The 16439-nt window shown below is 33.7% G+C and overlaps 1 protein-coding gene and 1 long non-coding RNA gene across 2 annotated transcripts; one reads left to right on the forward strand and one right to left on the reverse strand.

The window, feature by feature from the left end:
• Positions 1 to 4011: 4011 nt before the first annotated feature.
• On the reverse strand, positions 4012 to 11616 carry LOC110793346 (protein NRT1/ PTR FAMILY 5.1). The gene is made up of 4 exons (XM_021998211.2): positions 11383 to 11616; positions 11040 to 11257; positions 8807 to 9366; positions 4012 to 5018 (listed from the first exon to the last, which is right to left on the reverse strand). The coding sequence occupies exons 1-4, from the start codon at positions 11495 to 11497 to the stop codon at positions 4160 to 4162; spliced, it is 1752 nt and encodes a 583-aa protein (XP_021853903.1). The 5' UTR covers positions 11498 to 11616; the 3' UTR covers positions 4012 to 4159.
• Positions 11617 to 15284: 3668 nt separating this feature from the next.
• Positions 15285 to 16439, forward strand: LOC110793345 (uncharacterized). Its single transcript, XR_002534673.2, has 2 exons — positions 15285 to 15866; positions 16267 to 16439. It is a non-coding gene; the product is annotated as an uncharacterized lncRNA (long non-coding RNA).

The raw sequence follows: 16439 nt of genomic DNA on the forward strand, positions 1-16439 counted from the left end.
CGTCATTATTAGGTTGTCATTAAAGATACAAATTCTTGTAGTGTACGTTGTATGTTGATTAAACTTACCAAGGGACGTTCTCGATCTTTACTGAATGAAATATGAACATATCTGATGTTATTTGAATTCATTGATTTTGATTAAATTTGATAGGATCTGATTGATACTTTTTGGACCTGATCAGACTTTATTACTAAAGATTATCTTGAGAGAGTAAACTTATACTACCTCCATTTCAAAATGATATTTACGATTACTATTTGCATAAATATTAAGACAAAAGTAGGAAAGTTGGTTGTATATAATAAAACATGGATAAAGTAAGAGAAATGGGTAAAAAGGTGGGTGGATGTAAGAAAAAAAAAATGAATAAAGTAAGAGAAAGTGAGTGGAAAATTATAAATATTGTGGAGTAAGAAGGGTAAAGTAGTAAATTTTCATGTCAAAAAATAGAATAAAACAAAGTGTAAAGAACATTATGAAACGGACTAAAACGAAAAGTGTAAATATCATTTCAAAACGGAGGTAGTAGGACCTAATTGAAACTTATTGCAATTAAAGAACCTGATTGAAACTTATTGCCATAAATTAATTAATTATAGGACCTGATTGAAACATTATTGTCATTATAGGATTTGATTGCTACTTATATGAATTTATTAGAAATGAATTTATTTATTTTTTAAAGGTGAAGATAGTATACCTTAAAAGGTTAACATGTGTTATCTTTACCTTAGAAAAAATAAGTTCAATACAACCAAAAAATCAAAAAACAAAAAACAAAAAACAAAATATAAGTTTAGTTCAGATAAGTTAGGAAAAAAAATAATGCTTACCCGTGTATAAATTATAACTAAAATAAATTTAAATACTAAGTAAGTTAAAATCAGGTGAATAGAAATATAAAATGCACCCTTAAGGCAAATTTGACGTGAGGGATGCTAATAGAGACAAGGAGGAAAAAGGATAGGAAATTAATTAGTGTGACAAGGACAAAATATATAATATCTCTTGTTTGGTATAAACAGGGGATAAGAGTAGGATATACTCCCTCCATTCCAAAATAATCTTCCTGTTTATATTTTTTGACATGATTTTTTACCATAAATTTTCCCACCATCCCTTATTTAATTCATTCACATTTCCTCATTCACCCACCCAATCCCACTTTTATGATTTTTTTATTACTTTAATACAAATATCTTCTCTCTCCTTCATTTCTTTATTCATTTCCTTCATTTATTTATTACTTTCTCTTACACCTAATCATTACTCTTACACCCAATGTCTCAATTATTACAAGATTCAATTTTCTTATTTTTCACCCCAAACTCCAAATAGGAAGATCATTTAGGAATGGAGGGAGTAATATAGAAGAGTTTAAGAGAAGGGCCAGATGATTTATGCCACCCCTCCCTAGGTATTAAGTTGGAGGAATAAAAGGGGATTTTATCCCTATTCCTATCCCCCTTCTAATCCCCATCCCCTTAAACAACAAGTAATTTATTCTATCCCCAACCCCTTAAACAAACACCCCAAATGAAAGTAAAGTAAATTATTCATAAATGTTAAAGTTTAAGAAAGTTCAGAATAAGGTGTAATCAATTGGAGCCAGACCTTAGGAAAAGCAAAATATAGTCAACTACTACGTACTTTGTATTTTAAACGACGCACCATCTAGTCGTATAAGTTCAGAAAAGCAATGTGATGATCACCGTAATTAATCATGTTAACAAAACGTTTTTGGTTAAAAAGAAATAAAAGCTAATGCATACCTTGCTTAATTAGGTGCACCTACTGTTGCAAATGTCGTCTTATGCCACTTTTGCTTTTGGAAATTTTAACAAGTGTGGATAGGAGGATTTAGTCAAAGATTCGATATCAATTAGTTTGGTATTCATCGATTAAATTTAGATTCTTTATCCACTACATTAACTACTTAAAATTGCAAAGAACTATACTTAAATGAACGTTTTCGGAAATGGACATTTATTATTTTGGAAATTAATATTTATTTATTTATTTGAAAATAAACATTTATCTACTCATTCGAATATGAACGTTTATCTATTTATTTGGCAATCCTCATTTATTCAACCAATTTAGAAATGAACATTGATCTAGTAATTGTGAAATGAGTATTTACTAATTTTAAAATGAAATTAGTTATTGAATTACTATGTTATTACTTTTGAACATATATTTACATATATTGAGCAATTAAAACATGTCAAATAACATATTTTACCAAAAATATTGAACATTTTAGGCATTGCCTATATAAAATTGTACTTGATTACAAGATATTGGTAGAAATCATCAACTTATTTTTCTATATCTTCAATCTTGAATCTTGTTTTTGATGTAGTCTTGAGTTCTTATACTTTTGAATGTGTGTATGAAATGTGATTTAAACACAATATTTGATTTTCAGGGTTTCAATTTCCTCATTGTTGTAGGCTGAATATGAAAATAGTAAGTAATTTGTTACGATGATCACAACTAATTTAAAAATAACATTTACTGATTTGAAAATGATGAGCATGCAAAGAACACAAATAGGTTAAAAAGAAAGAACAAGGGTTTAAAAGATGCTCAGTAATAGAACAAGAAAGAACAAAAGGTATGAACAAATAAAACAAAAAGTATGAACAATTTCATTATGAAATTTCATTATGAACATTAACCAGATGATTATTATGAACAAACAAATAAACAAAAAAGAACAGACAATTCAACAAAAAAGAACAAACAATATAAAAAAAACATAAAAATCCAGAAGAAAGAACAAACAATACAACAATTATGAACACTTTTATGATGAAATTTAAAACAACTACATGAAAGAACAAACTGTACACACAAGAAAGAACAAACAATACAAAGAGAAAGAACAAACAATGCAGACGCTTGTAAAAACATAAAAGATCAATGAAGAACTTAATTTCATTATGAACATTAACCAAATGATTATTATAAACAAACAAATAAACAAGGAAGAATAAATAATTCAACAAAAAAGAACAAACAATATAAAATAGAACATAAAATTTCAGAAGAAAGAACAAACAATACAACAATTATGAACAATTTTTTGATGAATTTAAAAAACAACATGAAAGAACAAACATTACAACAAGAAAGAACAAACGATACTGGTGCGTTGTTTTTTGCGGGGTACAGCCAGAGCTGGTTGCACCCGGGTACAACAATTAAGGGTTAACTAACTAGCATATTATTAATCATGATCTGACATTTAATAAGTATCAGACGGGTCTAATAAGAGGTCCTTCGTATTTAATACCTTTTCAAATTTTACTAATTTGGAAATGGATGGGAAAATCATGTGTTGGTCACTTGGTCGACATTCACATCTCATTGCTCATTGCTCATTGCTCATTGCTGAAAGCCTGAAACTGCCAAGTAGTTAAGAATCTGATACTCCGTAACACTATATCAGAAGCACTGTACACTAGTACATCTTCATGGGCCGAAATTAGGACCAACCTTGAGTAAATGGCCAATTATGTAAGCAAGAAATGTAAGAAAGGCACCTGATAGAGTGATAAACCAACTGCTAATGCATAAACCCCCTCTCTTTTGTGGTTTATTTCCTTGACTATTATAGGCTGGAAATAGTATAATTTCTTTGGAAATTAGACTTCATTTAATTCAGTTATTGTCTCTTAAATTCAATAATTTTCATCATATGGGAGTAGTTCGTCATTGTTCGTTAGTCTCCCTATGATGGAGTTAGTTTTAGTATGTTTGTTTTGTCGTTCATTCATAGTACATGAATTTATGTAGAATTTGTTCGTTGGTAAAACTTTTTGCGTGATTGCAACAAATATCAATTTTTCGAGTACATTCAGATGAATCAAGTGAAAATCGTCCTCGCTGGTACATCGCGCAAATCGTTAGACCTTCTCTATGAAAAGGCTGCATGTTTCACCGTTATATATGTTCAACTTTTTAGTCTGGGCGGAATACTACTCAATTTGAAAAACTATCTAGCTAACTTCCCTTAGGTGATGCATTTTTATTTATATCATCACTTACACAAATACATTATGAAAAAAAGCTTAAAACATTAGAAATTAAATAACCTTCCTAGCTACTTAAATTAACCTAATCCAATCCTCATAAGTCATAACCCTAGTCATGCATCTACCACAATCTTCCCTTCTAATTGAGCATAGTTGCCATCCTCTTGCACCATTTTAGCCTCCCTTTTGTAAACATAAACACAAGACGCCAACAAAAACGCCCCCATATTCAAAACAGCCAACCCAAACAAAAACAAGTAGTAGTAATCCAAGTGACAATCATTCAAATTGTTCCCTATCCAACTCTTGCCACCATTTTTACCTGTCCCTTTATCTATCAAAGTAATAAGTAAACTATTCATGAAATTCCCAACTCCGATCGCGCTCGTAAAAAACGTCGTCCCTAAGCTTTGCATGTCATCCGGGGATTGATCATAGAAGAACTCTAACAAACCAATAGAGTTGAAAACATCTGCCAAACCAATTAATGCATATTGAGGCAATAACCAAAAAATGCTCATAGGAACCATGGCATTTTTACCTGTGACATGGTCTACCTTAATCACATGCATCCTTTGCATCTCCACCACATAAGCGAATGCTATGGCCGCAATTTGGATTATACAACCAACGCCGAGTCTTTGAAGGATGGTGATCCCTCTAGGGTTCCCGGTTTTCGCCCTCATTAAGGGGACAAAGTAACGGTCGTAAATAGGTACAATGAGGAGCATTGTTAGGGTAACGAAACTTGTTAGAGAGGCTGCTGGGACTTTGAAATGAGTACCTATACGACGGTCTAAGGTAGTTCCTTGTTTGACAAAGAGGGTGTTTATTTGTGCCCATATTGTGCTAGGTATTAGAAGTACTAGCCATATCATTATCATTCCACATACTTGCTTTGTTTTCTCAACTTGTGCTTCTGTGCATGGTAGCCTTGAACTTCCTTGTTTTATGGTTGCCTTGTCCAAAAACCTACATTAATTCAAACAATTTTAATTTTTATATGGCCGCGGATTACTTGGTGATAATTATAAACTTTTACTCCGTATCACAAATTCTTATTTACAAGGGTTGTACAATAAATATTGTACACTGACGTAAAAGTTAACCCAAATGCTTAAAAACTAAGCTTATACTACATCCGTTTCAGAAAGTTCTTTACGCTTTGGAAAATGTGTCCAAAGTATTAAAACTTTGACTGTAATTTCTCACCATTATATACATCAAAAAGTTACATGTAAGATCTTGTTAGATTGGTTTAGGGATGTATTTTCAGAATATCAAATTTTTATAATTTGGATATATATTGGTAGTTAAATATTGCACTGGAGACCGTGCAAATAGTAACTGTAAAGATCTTTTTGAAACGGAGGTAGTATATGTAAAAGTTATCTATTTTTTAGTGATAAATTTTTTCATTTTAATAAAACTTATTTCTTCGAAATCACTAATAATGTATAAAATTAATTATTTAACCCTTAAAAATGTTTATCTATTAATTTTTTTTACTAATATTAAAGTTAATCAAAACTACTCCCTCCGTCCCGGAATACTGGACCTGTTTTTCTTATCGGGCCGTCCCTTAATACTTGACCTGTTTCTAAAAATAGAAATATTCTAACAATATTATATTATTTCTCACTCCACCCCTATTAACCCACCTACCCCCTACTCCATACAAAAAATAATTAAAAATTCAACCCCTACTCTCCCCCAACCCCACCTCTTAACCCACCTCCCACTAACTACATTAAAATAATACCCCACTATCAACTACTACCTATTAAATTAAATAAGTCAATTCAAGTCCCTTAAACTCTGTGTCGGTCAAACCGGGTCGAGTATTCCGGGACGGAGGGAGTAGGTAAAGTTACGAAAAAGGGGTAAAAATTATCTTACTGTACAATAAATTTATTGTACACCTTGTACGCGAAAGACCTTTTGACTCCGTATTACCATAGACATCGTCATGAGATATTTCTTACAAAAATCATGCGGAGTACAAGTTTATCGTTATTATAAGATTGTACGTAAATCATTTTTCATTAGGTACCCATGTCTATCAAACGTGTCGTAAAGTCTAACATATGCATTTGTCGACCATTTCATAACCTACGTAGTACCATATATATGATTATGAGGAAGGTAAGAACATCTTATCACAAAGGAATCATTCTTCCACTATAGAATATATGAAGTAACATCAAGCCAAGTCAAGTTGAGGTATGAATCGTATGATTGTCACTTTCTTGATGTATATGTAGTATATTGACAATATTGATTTGGTGTTTAACATTACTGATTAGGTTTTCCATCAAATCATTAATCAGTGCTATGTATTACGAGTTTCAAACAGAGGCATTTATTTCCTAAAGATACTGCAAATTAATTATAAATTAATGTGGGAGACTTACACGATGTTTTATGGGTCAGAACTTTTATTAACATATTTATTGTTCACGGGAAATTTCATAAAACCAAAAATCATACATAGTACCTAACATGCCGACTTGACTCTCTGATCTAAGAAATGAAGGGAGAAGAAAACTCAAGCTAGCTAAGGAACAATTAAAAGTAAAGGACGAAATAGAAGTAGAGGAAAAAAGAGGGAAACTGCTAGTAATACAAGAATGGTTAGGAGTTAGGACCAACCTAACGAAAAACCAAAAAGCGATTAATATTGTAAGGGGCCAGTATATCCGAGTTCCTATCTGGGAGGAACAAGAGAATCTTACCTACCAGGCTACCATATATATATATTTACTCTGTATAATCAAGTACTACCTCCGTTCATCTAAGTTTTTTTATGCATTTGAATATGTCCAAAGAATGAAAACTTTAACAGTAAATTCTCACTATTATATATATGAAAATGTTATCATGTACGATCTTGTTAGATTGGTCTCGATATGTGTTTTCATAATATCAACTTTTTATAAATTTTCACATGCGAAATTGGATATATTAATAGTTAAATATTACCAAATTTTACTTGTTTCCCATTAGAATGTTTTTTTTACTTTTTTTTTACTTGTTACCCCCACCATCACATATCCACCAAATTTCTTAATTACCATGCAAATAGTAAGCCTAAATATCATTTAGGAACGGAGGTAATACAGAGTATGTACTTATGTACTATGCATCATGTTTTCTTCAATGGCCTTAGGGTTATACAAATTTCGGATGGGAAAGTAGATTCGAACATGTGACCTATCATCCACAAGTCTACAGTCTTAACTTATACAGAGTAGGAGTAGCTATAAAACAAGACCATATTTATAATTTTGAGGAACGTACAACAACAACAAAAGGTATGAACTAAATTAAAATATACCTACCAGAAGTTGTTTCAAGAATTAGCCTTGCAACGGTAGCAAAGGGGCGTAGGCGCACATGGATAGTGGGAATTGGGAACCTAAAAATAGTAAAAGTTCAAAAGGACCACACCTTGACCTTCACTATTTTCATACGCTCGTAATAGTAAAGATTCCAAGTATTGAATTGGCCGGCCCGACATATTGATCAAATCTATGTTGATATCACCATTTATCTTTGGACTACCCTAAGAAACGTGGTAAAAGGGAATCTTTAATTAAGACCAATTTGTAGTTAGTTTAGGTATAAATGATCCTCAACCAATAATCTTGGAAGATAAGGTAAACCTTATACAACTTGCAAGAGTGCCCTCCCCCCACTATACATGTTCCCATCATTCTAAGGACCATTCATTTTTAATGTCAAAAGCTACTACTCAATTAGGGCATTAACAAGAGCCGAAGCTAGGCAGGGGGCTAGGGGGTTGGATGTCACTCCAGCGAGATTTTTCCTTTTAAAAAAACATTGTTATTATGCGAAATAATATACATTAAAAAATCATTGTATTCGCAAATAAAAAAAATTGATGATAAATAATATGCGAAAAGTGGTAACTAGCTTTTGGTCTTATGTACTAATTATTCTCATTGTCACATATTGGGTCTAACTTTTTCACCCGAACAATATTGACTTACGTAGTATATTGTTTAGTACTACGTATGTTGTAGAACAATTTATCTTCAATTCTCTTATATATAATCATTTGCTTTGAATTTTAAATATTTGATTTGATTGTCTACGTGAATAATGGTTATAATTAAAAAAGAACGGATTAACCGATTAAGTATATAAGAAAGTATTATATATAATACATAATATATAAAATTGTCTAAGATAGCTACTTGGACGTACGTATTTACATATATCCAAACATATAGGGAGGCCTTCCGGTCATAGCACAATTATTTGGGACCATTAGAATGACACGAAGGAATAGTACACTGTACACATTTATGAATGGGTGACCTAGAAATAATGAAAATGGGCCAAACACACTTTTAACTTTGCTTCATAGTAACTGAATTCCTAGTATTGCCCGACAAATTGGGCCCATTTACAGTTAATCACCAATGAAATAAAGATAAAATGTACTACTTCATTACATATGAATCTCAAATTATCACATCAAAATTATAGATGAGACTCAACAAACCTTTGAAACAACAATAATCATGTGAAAAAGATTATAGACATGCATGTTTCCCTTACTCTAGGGTCTATATTATCAATTTAATGTAGAAGGGCTGTTATTCGCTCACTTTCAAAAATATTGTTATCTGTTGCGCTACTAAAAAAAATACTGAAGGTCATTTTGATAATTTCACATGATATTTATATAGTACATTATTCTTAAACGTCAAAGAATAGTTGAAGTAACGCACCTGAAAATCGAAGTTCTATTTTCCGGTGTTTTTCCAGTAGTGATATAATATTGTGGTTGAACCTCTTGAAATTGCTTAGATTCAGTAGGAACTTTCAGTTTCCAATTAGCCATTGAAGTGATTAAAACCTTACCAATATCTGATGTAGGACTTTTTGTGTTTCTAGGTTTGTGTCGATATTTAGGAGTCCCTAAATAAAAGACAATCAAAGATAGGATAAGGGCAATGGTAGGGATACCATACCCTAAACCCCATCCAGAGTTTTCTTGGATATAGACAAGTCCTACAGTGGCAAATAGACCACCTAAGAAGGCACAAAACATCCACCAATTGAAGAAGGAGGCTTTGAGTTCTTTCTCATCGGAATCAAAATCGTCGAATTGGTCCGCCCCCAAGGTTGAAATATTAGGTTTCGTGCCTCCGGCTCCTATGGCAATGATGTAGAGGGAAGTATAGAACAACACTATTTGGTGTGATGAACTATTGTTGTTGCATGTTCCATTTGTGCATGTTGGTTTGAGGGACTTGAGAGAAACAACTATAGTCAACAATATCATGCCCTGTAAAATATCCAATATATATATGCATTAGCTCAACGTCAGAAATTTACTATTAAGATTCAAGAAATATAATAATATATGTAGTGCATGACTAGTAAAATTCAAAAATTTGTCAAAAATGATCTTTTATAACCCAAAATTTGCGAGAAATGGCCTTATATATATATTTTTTTTTCTTTTTGTGAAATCACACCTTAATGTAATTTTTTTTTGCAAAGACAACCTAAGGGAAGTTTTCGGCATTAATTGAGCTTTTCCAGCAATTGACTTGCACGTGTGGCTTCATTTTGCTACATTTTCAACAAAACGCATTGTTAAAGTGATGTTTATTTTGGTAATGCTCAATTTTGATATATTATGTCGTGTTTAAGGGAAATTGTTTCGTTTCCACTAAACATGCTCGTTTTCACAAGTTAACATGTAAAATGAAGCCACACTTGCTGATCACGTGTAAGTCAATGGCCGGAAAATTAAAGCTCATTCAATGCCGAAAATTTTCTTTTGATTGTCTTTCGCAAAAAAAAAATAAAAAAAATTAAGATGTGTTTTTACAAAAAAAAGTTATAAAAGGTCATTTTTCGCAAAATTTGAACTATAAAAGATCATTTTTGACAAATTTGCTAACAATTTAATAGGTATAGTAAAACTTGAATCCGTGACATAATTTTTTTTTAACCCTTTTCAAAATATTGTCACCAAACTGTACTTCCATTTGGATTTAGGGAGCAGTCGAACATATACTTCTATTGTTACATTATGACCATATATGAAAATTGTATAAGGAAAAGAACATTCTTCTTTGGCCCACAAAGCCACAGTTGACTTTTAGACATTGAAACCAAGTAAGGCAAAAAGTTATCAAGATAATTTTTATTGGTGCATTATCGCGCATACTTCACAAACTTGCAATCTAGTCTTATTTTACAAAAAAAGGAATTCTTCGCAAATTAATATAATTATGTACCATATGCTTATTGATAATATAAGAAGAAGAAAACCATGACTTTTATAATGATTAATCATAATCTACAACTAATGGGACATGCATTAAGCGAGCATAGTTATTAAATGTTATTTTTTAACACCCTAGTAGCATAAAATGGACAAATAGACCTACCCTACAAAGAATCATGAGTTCTTTCACTAACATGATCCTCATTCGTGGAGAGCAATGTTGCAAATCCACTTCCATTTCAATCCGTGTCATACCCATTAATTTTGAATGAGACATTGTTTTTGGTCCCACAATTGATTTTTAAAATAGACAAATTAAATCTCTAGATCAAGTGATCAACTAGCTAGTTGAGGTGGGGAGAAGTAAACCAAGAAATTCATAATGTTATGTTTTTATTAAGAAAATTTATGAGGCTCAAAACATATGTAGTAGTACTAGTATAACATGAGTACTTATGAACATAGACTTGATCATGGACGAGTTCATGAATCTCTTGTTCATTAGACCTAACAACAAATTCGCAAATAAATAAATAGTGTATCGATTTTGTATTGTCACGTTGATAGTATATTTAATTATTTGAAGTCATGTTGTCAACTGACTCAGAATACATAGATGCAGTTTATGCAACTTGTTAATTAGTTAATGCAACTTGTTATCGCTGGATTACTTTTTTACTTTCTTATGTGTAGAAAATAAGATGGTAGAGAAAGTTTACCATGACATAGATGAGAGAAGAGATGGTGAAAGTCCAATATCGACCAAGATAAGCATCGGCGATGTAAGCACCGATGATCGGTGTCATCCATACCACTCCATTCCAGTTATTCACATTCCTAACCGACGAAACGGTGTCTTCATGGAGTTGAGTTGTCAAATAAACAACCAAGTTTGATGCTATGCCATAAAAGGCCATTCTCTCACATGCTTCATAAGCTATAAGAGGATATCGCACACTTTTAATTAGCTAGTGTTGGATATCTTGTATTATATATGAAGGTAATTCACATTTAAATGGCAAAAAAGACATATATGTTTCTTCTATATAAGAAGAAACTTACCAAGAAGAAAAGCACAAGCCTTCCATTTGCCTGTCTTAGAAGCAATCACCGGGCGGCCGCGGAGATCCATCGTACCATCATTGGTGTAGCCCTTAGTGTTGGTTTCCAAATCCATATTTGGGTAAAGGAGAAGTTTGTATAGTTGCTGCTTTGTTTTTGAGTTTGGTTTGTTAGAAATAGAAATGGAATGAAATTAATTAGGTAGGAGTATATATAGCTCACACAATATACGAGCTAGAGTTTGTGGACGTTAGGCTAGTATCTCTTTCATGTTTTCCTTTCTTTGTAGAATTATACGTTAAAAGGTCTGTTTTTTTTTTTTTTTAAAGTACATGACGAAAGGTATTGCACGCACAAGGTGTACAATAAATCTAATGTACACTAGAATAACTTTCACTCAGCTTTTCGTAACTTTTAACATCTTTTGATTAAATTTATATTATGAAGTTTTTTGATAAATAACGTTTTAAAGGGTTAAATGGTTAATTCTATACATTATAAGTGACGACATTCTGGAAATTGATTATCTGATTCTATTTTTCTGCACGTACAATACACCCCATCTCCGCCTCATCCGAGTCATCGACCTCCTCAGGGCACTCTCTTAATGGTAAACTTTCTTAAGAAAAAACCTTGAGCCACCGGGTTATTCAAATAAGTCGTGTTTTCTGTAGTTTTCCCATGTTACAACTTCTGTACCAATTCGTTATGAAGTAATAATTTTTATTAAAATGAAATTTTTTATCACTAAGAAATAGACAACTTATACGATTAACTTTTAAGCACTTTAAGTTATCACCTCGTTTAAATAAGAACATGTAAGTAAGTAAAAAGGTCTTACTACCAAGTATAAATAGGATAATTGTAAACTACTCCCTCCGTACTTAATTAAAAGACACGCTTTCCTTATTCGACAGTATTTAATTGAAAGATATACTTTTTTTTTTGGCATGTTATAGTCTCCACTTTCAATTGAGGTTGGCATGAGTGGTTAAGGGCCTCTTGCTCCTTAACCAAGGTCTCGAGTTCGAGCCTTGGGAATGGAAAAAATCTCAACTGGGAGGGATGCTGCCCATCGAGGTACCCATGCAAACTCCCACGGGAGATTACCTCGCCAAAGGCGGTGGGAACTCCTCGTAGTAGAACCAAAAAAAAAATAGTCTCCACTTTCAATTATATAAATCTATCTCTCCCTCTCGTGGTCCCCACACTTACTCACATTTTTTTTACTACAATAAATATTTCACCCACTATCAATTACTTACAATAAATAATAACTCAATATTTCACTTTCATCTAATTTTAATAATAGTGGAGCGCTAAAAGCCGCCCTACATTACTCAAAACAGCCCCACTATTTCCCACTATTTTCCCTTAATACCGTTACTTAATCCAACTTTTCAATTATGATTCCCAACTATTATCTTATCAGATTTGGTGTAAGGCTGCGACAGATAGTTCCAATCCCGTTGAGACAGTTCAGTAAACACGTCCTATGGGATGTTAAACAGATCAGTTTCACCTTCATCCGAGAACAACTTAGTAAAATAATGCACCATATATGTGATTATTTTACTCAATCTATATCATTAATCCACACACCATCATCCCCCTTAATTGTTGTGATTTTTTTTTCCACCGTCAAATAATCGTGCTTAGATGAAAAAAGGTTGTATTTCGATCACCATTCTTGAGCCAGTCTACTCTCGATTTTTGGTACCACAATAATTCTTCCCTGTCAAGAATCAAGTCTAGATCTCTTCTAATTTTAGCCTCTAATTTGATGAGACCTCTGTCTGTGCGAGAAGAGAGGGTTTTTTGTACCCCTTCAAGTCGAGCCAATAGAATTCTTTTCTGCTTGAAAATATTGTCGAAGACTTGTTTATTCCACAACTGTAATTCTTCAGATAAATGTGAGAGAGTAGGGATTGAATCAGCGTGCTTATTCCACCTTTCCCCCCACAAATTCTTGGAAATTCTCATGTGTAAGCCATGAGGCTTGGAACCTAAAGGGCGGTTAATAGAATGCAGTGGGGCAAAATCCATTTGGGGAGATGAAAATCGAGCAGTGATCTGACTGTGCCACCGCAGATAGATTTTTCATCGTTGTTCTCTCGAATCTTATCCCACATTCACTATTACATAAAGCTCTGTCAAGTCTGCCGCTTTGACGTGTTTCTGGAGAATTATCTCGTGCCCAAGTGTGACTAGGCCCCGTGAATTCGATATCAATTAAATCCATGTCATCAATCCATTCATTGAATCTTGCTGATCTCCTTGTGCTTTCATTGCACGAACTGTTACGTTCCGATGGAAACCTTGTGTCGTTGAAATCACCAGCTAACAACCAAGGTTGATTGTGTGTTGTGGAAAATTCTTTGAGTTCGTTCCATAAATCTCTTCGCTTAGTCGGGTCCGGCTGGCATTAACTGCAGAGAAATACCACGGCACGACCCCTATTCTTTTAATTTCCATGGTGATATGTTGTTGATGCTTTAGAATTGGTTCTACTGTGACTAGGTCAGGTCTCCAGTAAACCCAAATCCCTCCACTAAAGCCCATTGCATCTACTCTGGTATGCCCCGAGTAGCCTAGAATTGAAGCAATTTTCAACGCCTGTGTTCCTCCCATATGAGTCTCCACAAGAGGTAGAACATTCGGTTGGTGATTACGCACTAGGTCTTTGAGAGCCGAAATAAAAGTTTGACTGCCTGCACCTTGTACGTTCCATGCCAAACAGGAGATTGGTAGTGTGTCTGGAGCCAAGTTAGGGGTTCTTTCTTCCATAAAAGCTGGTATTGAGGGAAGGGTATCCAAATAATCTTGGTTGATCAACATAATGAGGTGCTGAACCTCATTGGGTAATAGAATCGTCATCACCAAGTCTGGTGGACTCGAAATTGGTGGTAACCAGGAACCTATCCTTACTTCCAGGATGTGAGTCAGGGGGATCGCCACCCCCATGTACAGGATGTCCATTGGTTGACTCACAAAAACTTTCTTATCCGAGGGGATCATCACTCTCAAGACATCTTGGTGCGGTGGGAATATTGACTCGATCGATGGATTGACTTGGTTGGACATTGAAGATCTGTTTACTACCTGGTACAATTGCTTCTGTTTCTTGTGATATGACTTCTCCAAACACCAAAGTATTTTCCTTGCCAGTGGGCCTGGTTAGGATTTTGGATACAATACGATTTTTAGAAATATTTTTGAAAATATTTTTTGTGTGTTTTGAACTTTTGAGGATTCTTTGAGATATTCCCTACATTAAAGCCAATAACCCCGGAGATTGGTTGCGAGTTAATTCCTAAATCCGCAGTTTGGTAGGTATTTTCGGCGCTATCAAATATTTGATTCTCGATATCTTGGTTAGTCTTGGAACCTTCCTGATTTATCTCAAATTCCTTAGCAACTTACCCCTTCAAAATTGCAAATCTAGACCCATTAGCAGATTTTTCGCCTTGAATATTGTGGGTTACCTTATCAGTATTCCTTCCAATTTGAGCACCTTGCACCGCCGCCTTGTCTACTTCCCTAGTACCACCAGAAGTAGTGGTGTTGGCTCCCGTAGTTTGGTTGGCTTGTTTCGGGTTATGCTTTCTAACTGGCTTCTTGACAAGCATCCAGGTTCCAAAGTTCTCCCTTTCTTCTGGTATAATAACATTCAATTGGTCCATGATCGAGGTGTTTTGAAGTTGTTGTTCAATGTCCACAACCTCCATGCTAGTCACACGATTAAGTATGGGGCAACTTTCCCCCGTGTGACCCAGTTTTCATGGTTCTCAGTTTTCCTTTTCCATTGAGAGCTTTTTAAAAAAAATTCAAATTAGTGAGAGTCCTCAGTTAATTAGAGATATTATTTGACACTTTTAAAATAGATTTTGATCGAACCCGGATGATATCATTATTTTGGCTTTCGTTTTAACTTATTTTTAAAACGAATCTAATGATGCAAAAATCATTCATATAAGATTTGTTTGTTCACACTTCAGTAGCTTTTACCATACAGTTCTCAAACAGAAAAAAAAAATGCCGTTGCGACCTTCCATCACCCCCGACTTACCGACTACCGCGAAACATTCACCGCCATAAACTACATTCAGTCGTTCACCGTCATAAACAACGAAATAAAAAGCGCTCCTCATCATGGGTTGCAAATCCGAACCCTAATTCCAGAAAATCCTCCCTGCTTTCAATCTCCCCTGTGAAAACCTTACAATTCCGATTCTAAACCCTAACCCAAGACTATGTTCATCCTTTTTCTTGTTCGGCCAATTTCTCCGTTCGGTTTCACGAATTCGTCGATCAAAATCTTCAATTTAGCGAAAAACAATGTACATTTAACTTCTATCTACTTGTTTGAGGCAACGAATTAGTATCGAATGGTAATTCAACGGTTACACCAGTGTCGATTTGGTACATTCGTCTATTTTACGGCGTGTGGATGGTGATGAAGAAGTGCGAGGAATTCATCTAAGGTAACCAAAACCTTAATTATTTTTGCAATTTGGGATTTATAATTAAATTAATTTGTACCTTTTGCTGTTCAGTTCATTTATTAAGCTTAGCGTGTGTTAATTTCCAGGCTTAATCGAGATAATTTCATTTGAACATTTCTTGTGAGTGTTATTATGGTCTATCATGATTTATTTACTATTGCTGTGGTGGTATTGTCTGTCTTGGTTACGGATTACTAGTTAATTTATCATGAATTTACGTGTTATTAACTTATTATCCAGTTTTCCTGTAGATGAAAAGGAGTAGGATATATTTCCTAAATTGAGCTTTTTTTATTGAATGATTTTATCTTTATTTGTTCATTTTACTTTTTAAGTGTTTCCTTCACAAATCACAATAATAATGCTTTCTCACAAGCAGGCTCGCCTATTTGGGATAGCGTGGAATAGGAAGGCTAACACATGAAGCTTCTTCCTTATGGGTCGTAGACTCGTTGTGATGTTAAATGGGCTTCTTGTATTTGGATAATTATTCTTAGAGAAATTATGTTTTTAATTTTTACCCTTAATAGAGTTTGAAGTGGATTTTGGTGA

This window comes from Spinacia oleracea, chromosome 1 (genome assembly GCF_020520425.1).
Source record: "Spinacia oleracea cultivar Varoflay chromosome 1, BTI_SOV_V1, whole genome shotgun sequence".
NCBI classification, from domain to species: domain Eukaryota; kingdom Viridiplantae; phylum Streptophyta; class Magnoliopsida; order Caryophyllales; family Amaranthaceae; genus Spinacia; species Spinacia oleracea.

What these genes read in the sequence shown, in the direction of transcription:
- LOC110793346 (XM_021998211.2), bottom strand. Translation starts at nt 11,497, where the DNA reads ATGGATTTGGAAACCAACACTAAGGGCTACACCAATGATGGTACGATG. An exon ending in GGCTTGTGCTTTTCTTCTTG is followed by an intron (nt 11,258 to 11,382) that starts GTAAGTTTCTTC and finishes ATCCTCTTATAG; the next exon opens with CTTATGAAGCATGTGAGAGA. An exon ending in CTTCTCTCATCTATGTCATG is followed by an intron (nt 9,367 to 11,039) that starts GTAAACTTTCTC and finishes GATATTTTACAG; the next exon opens with GGCATGATATTGTTGACTAT.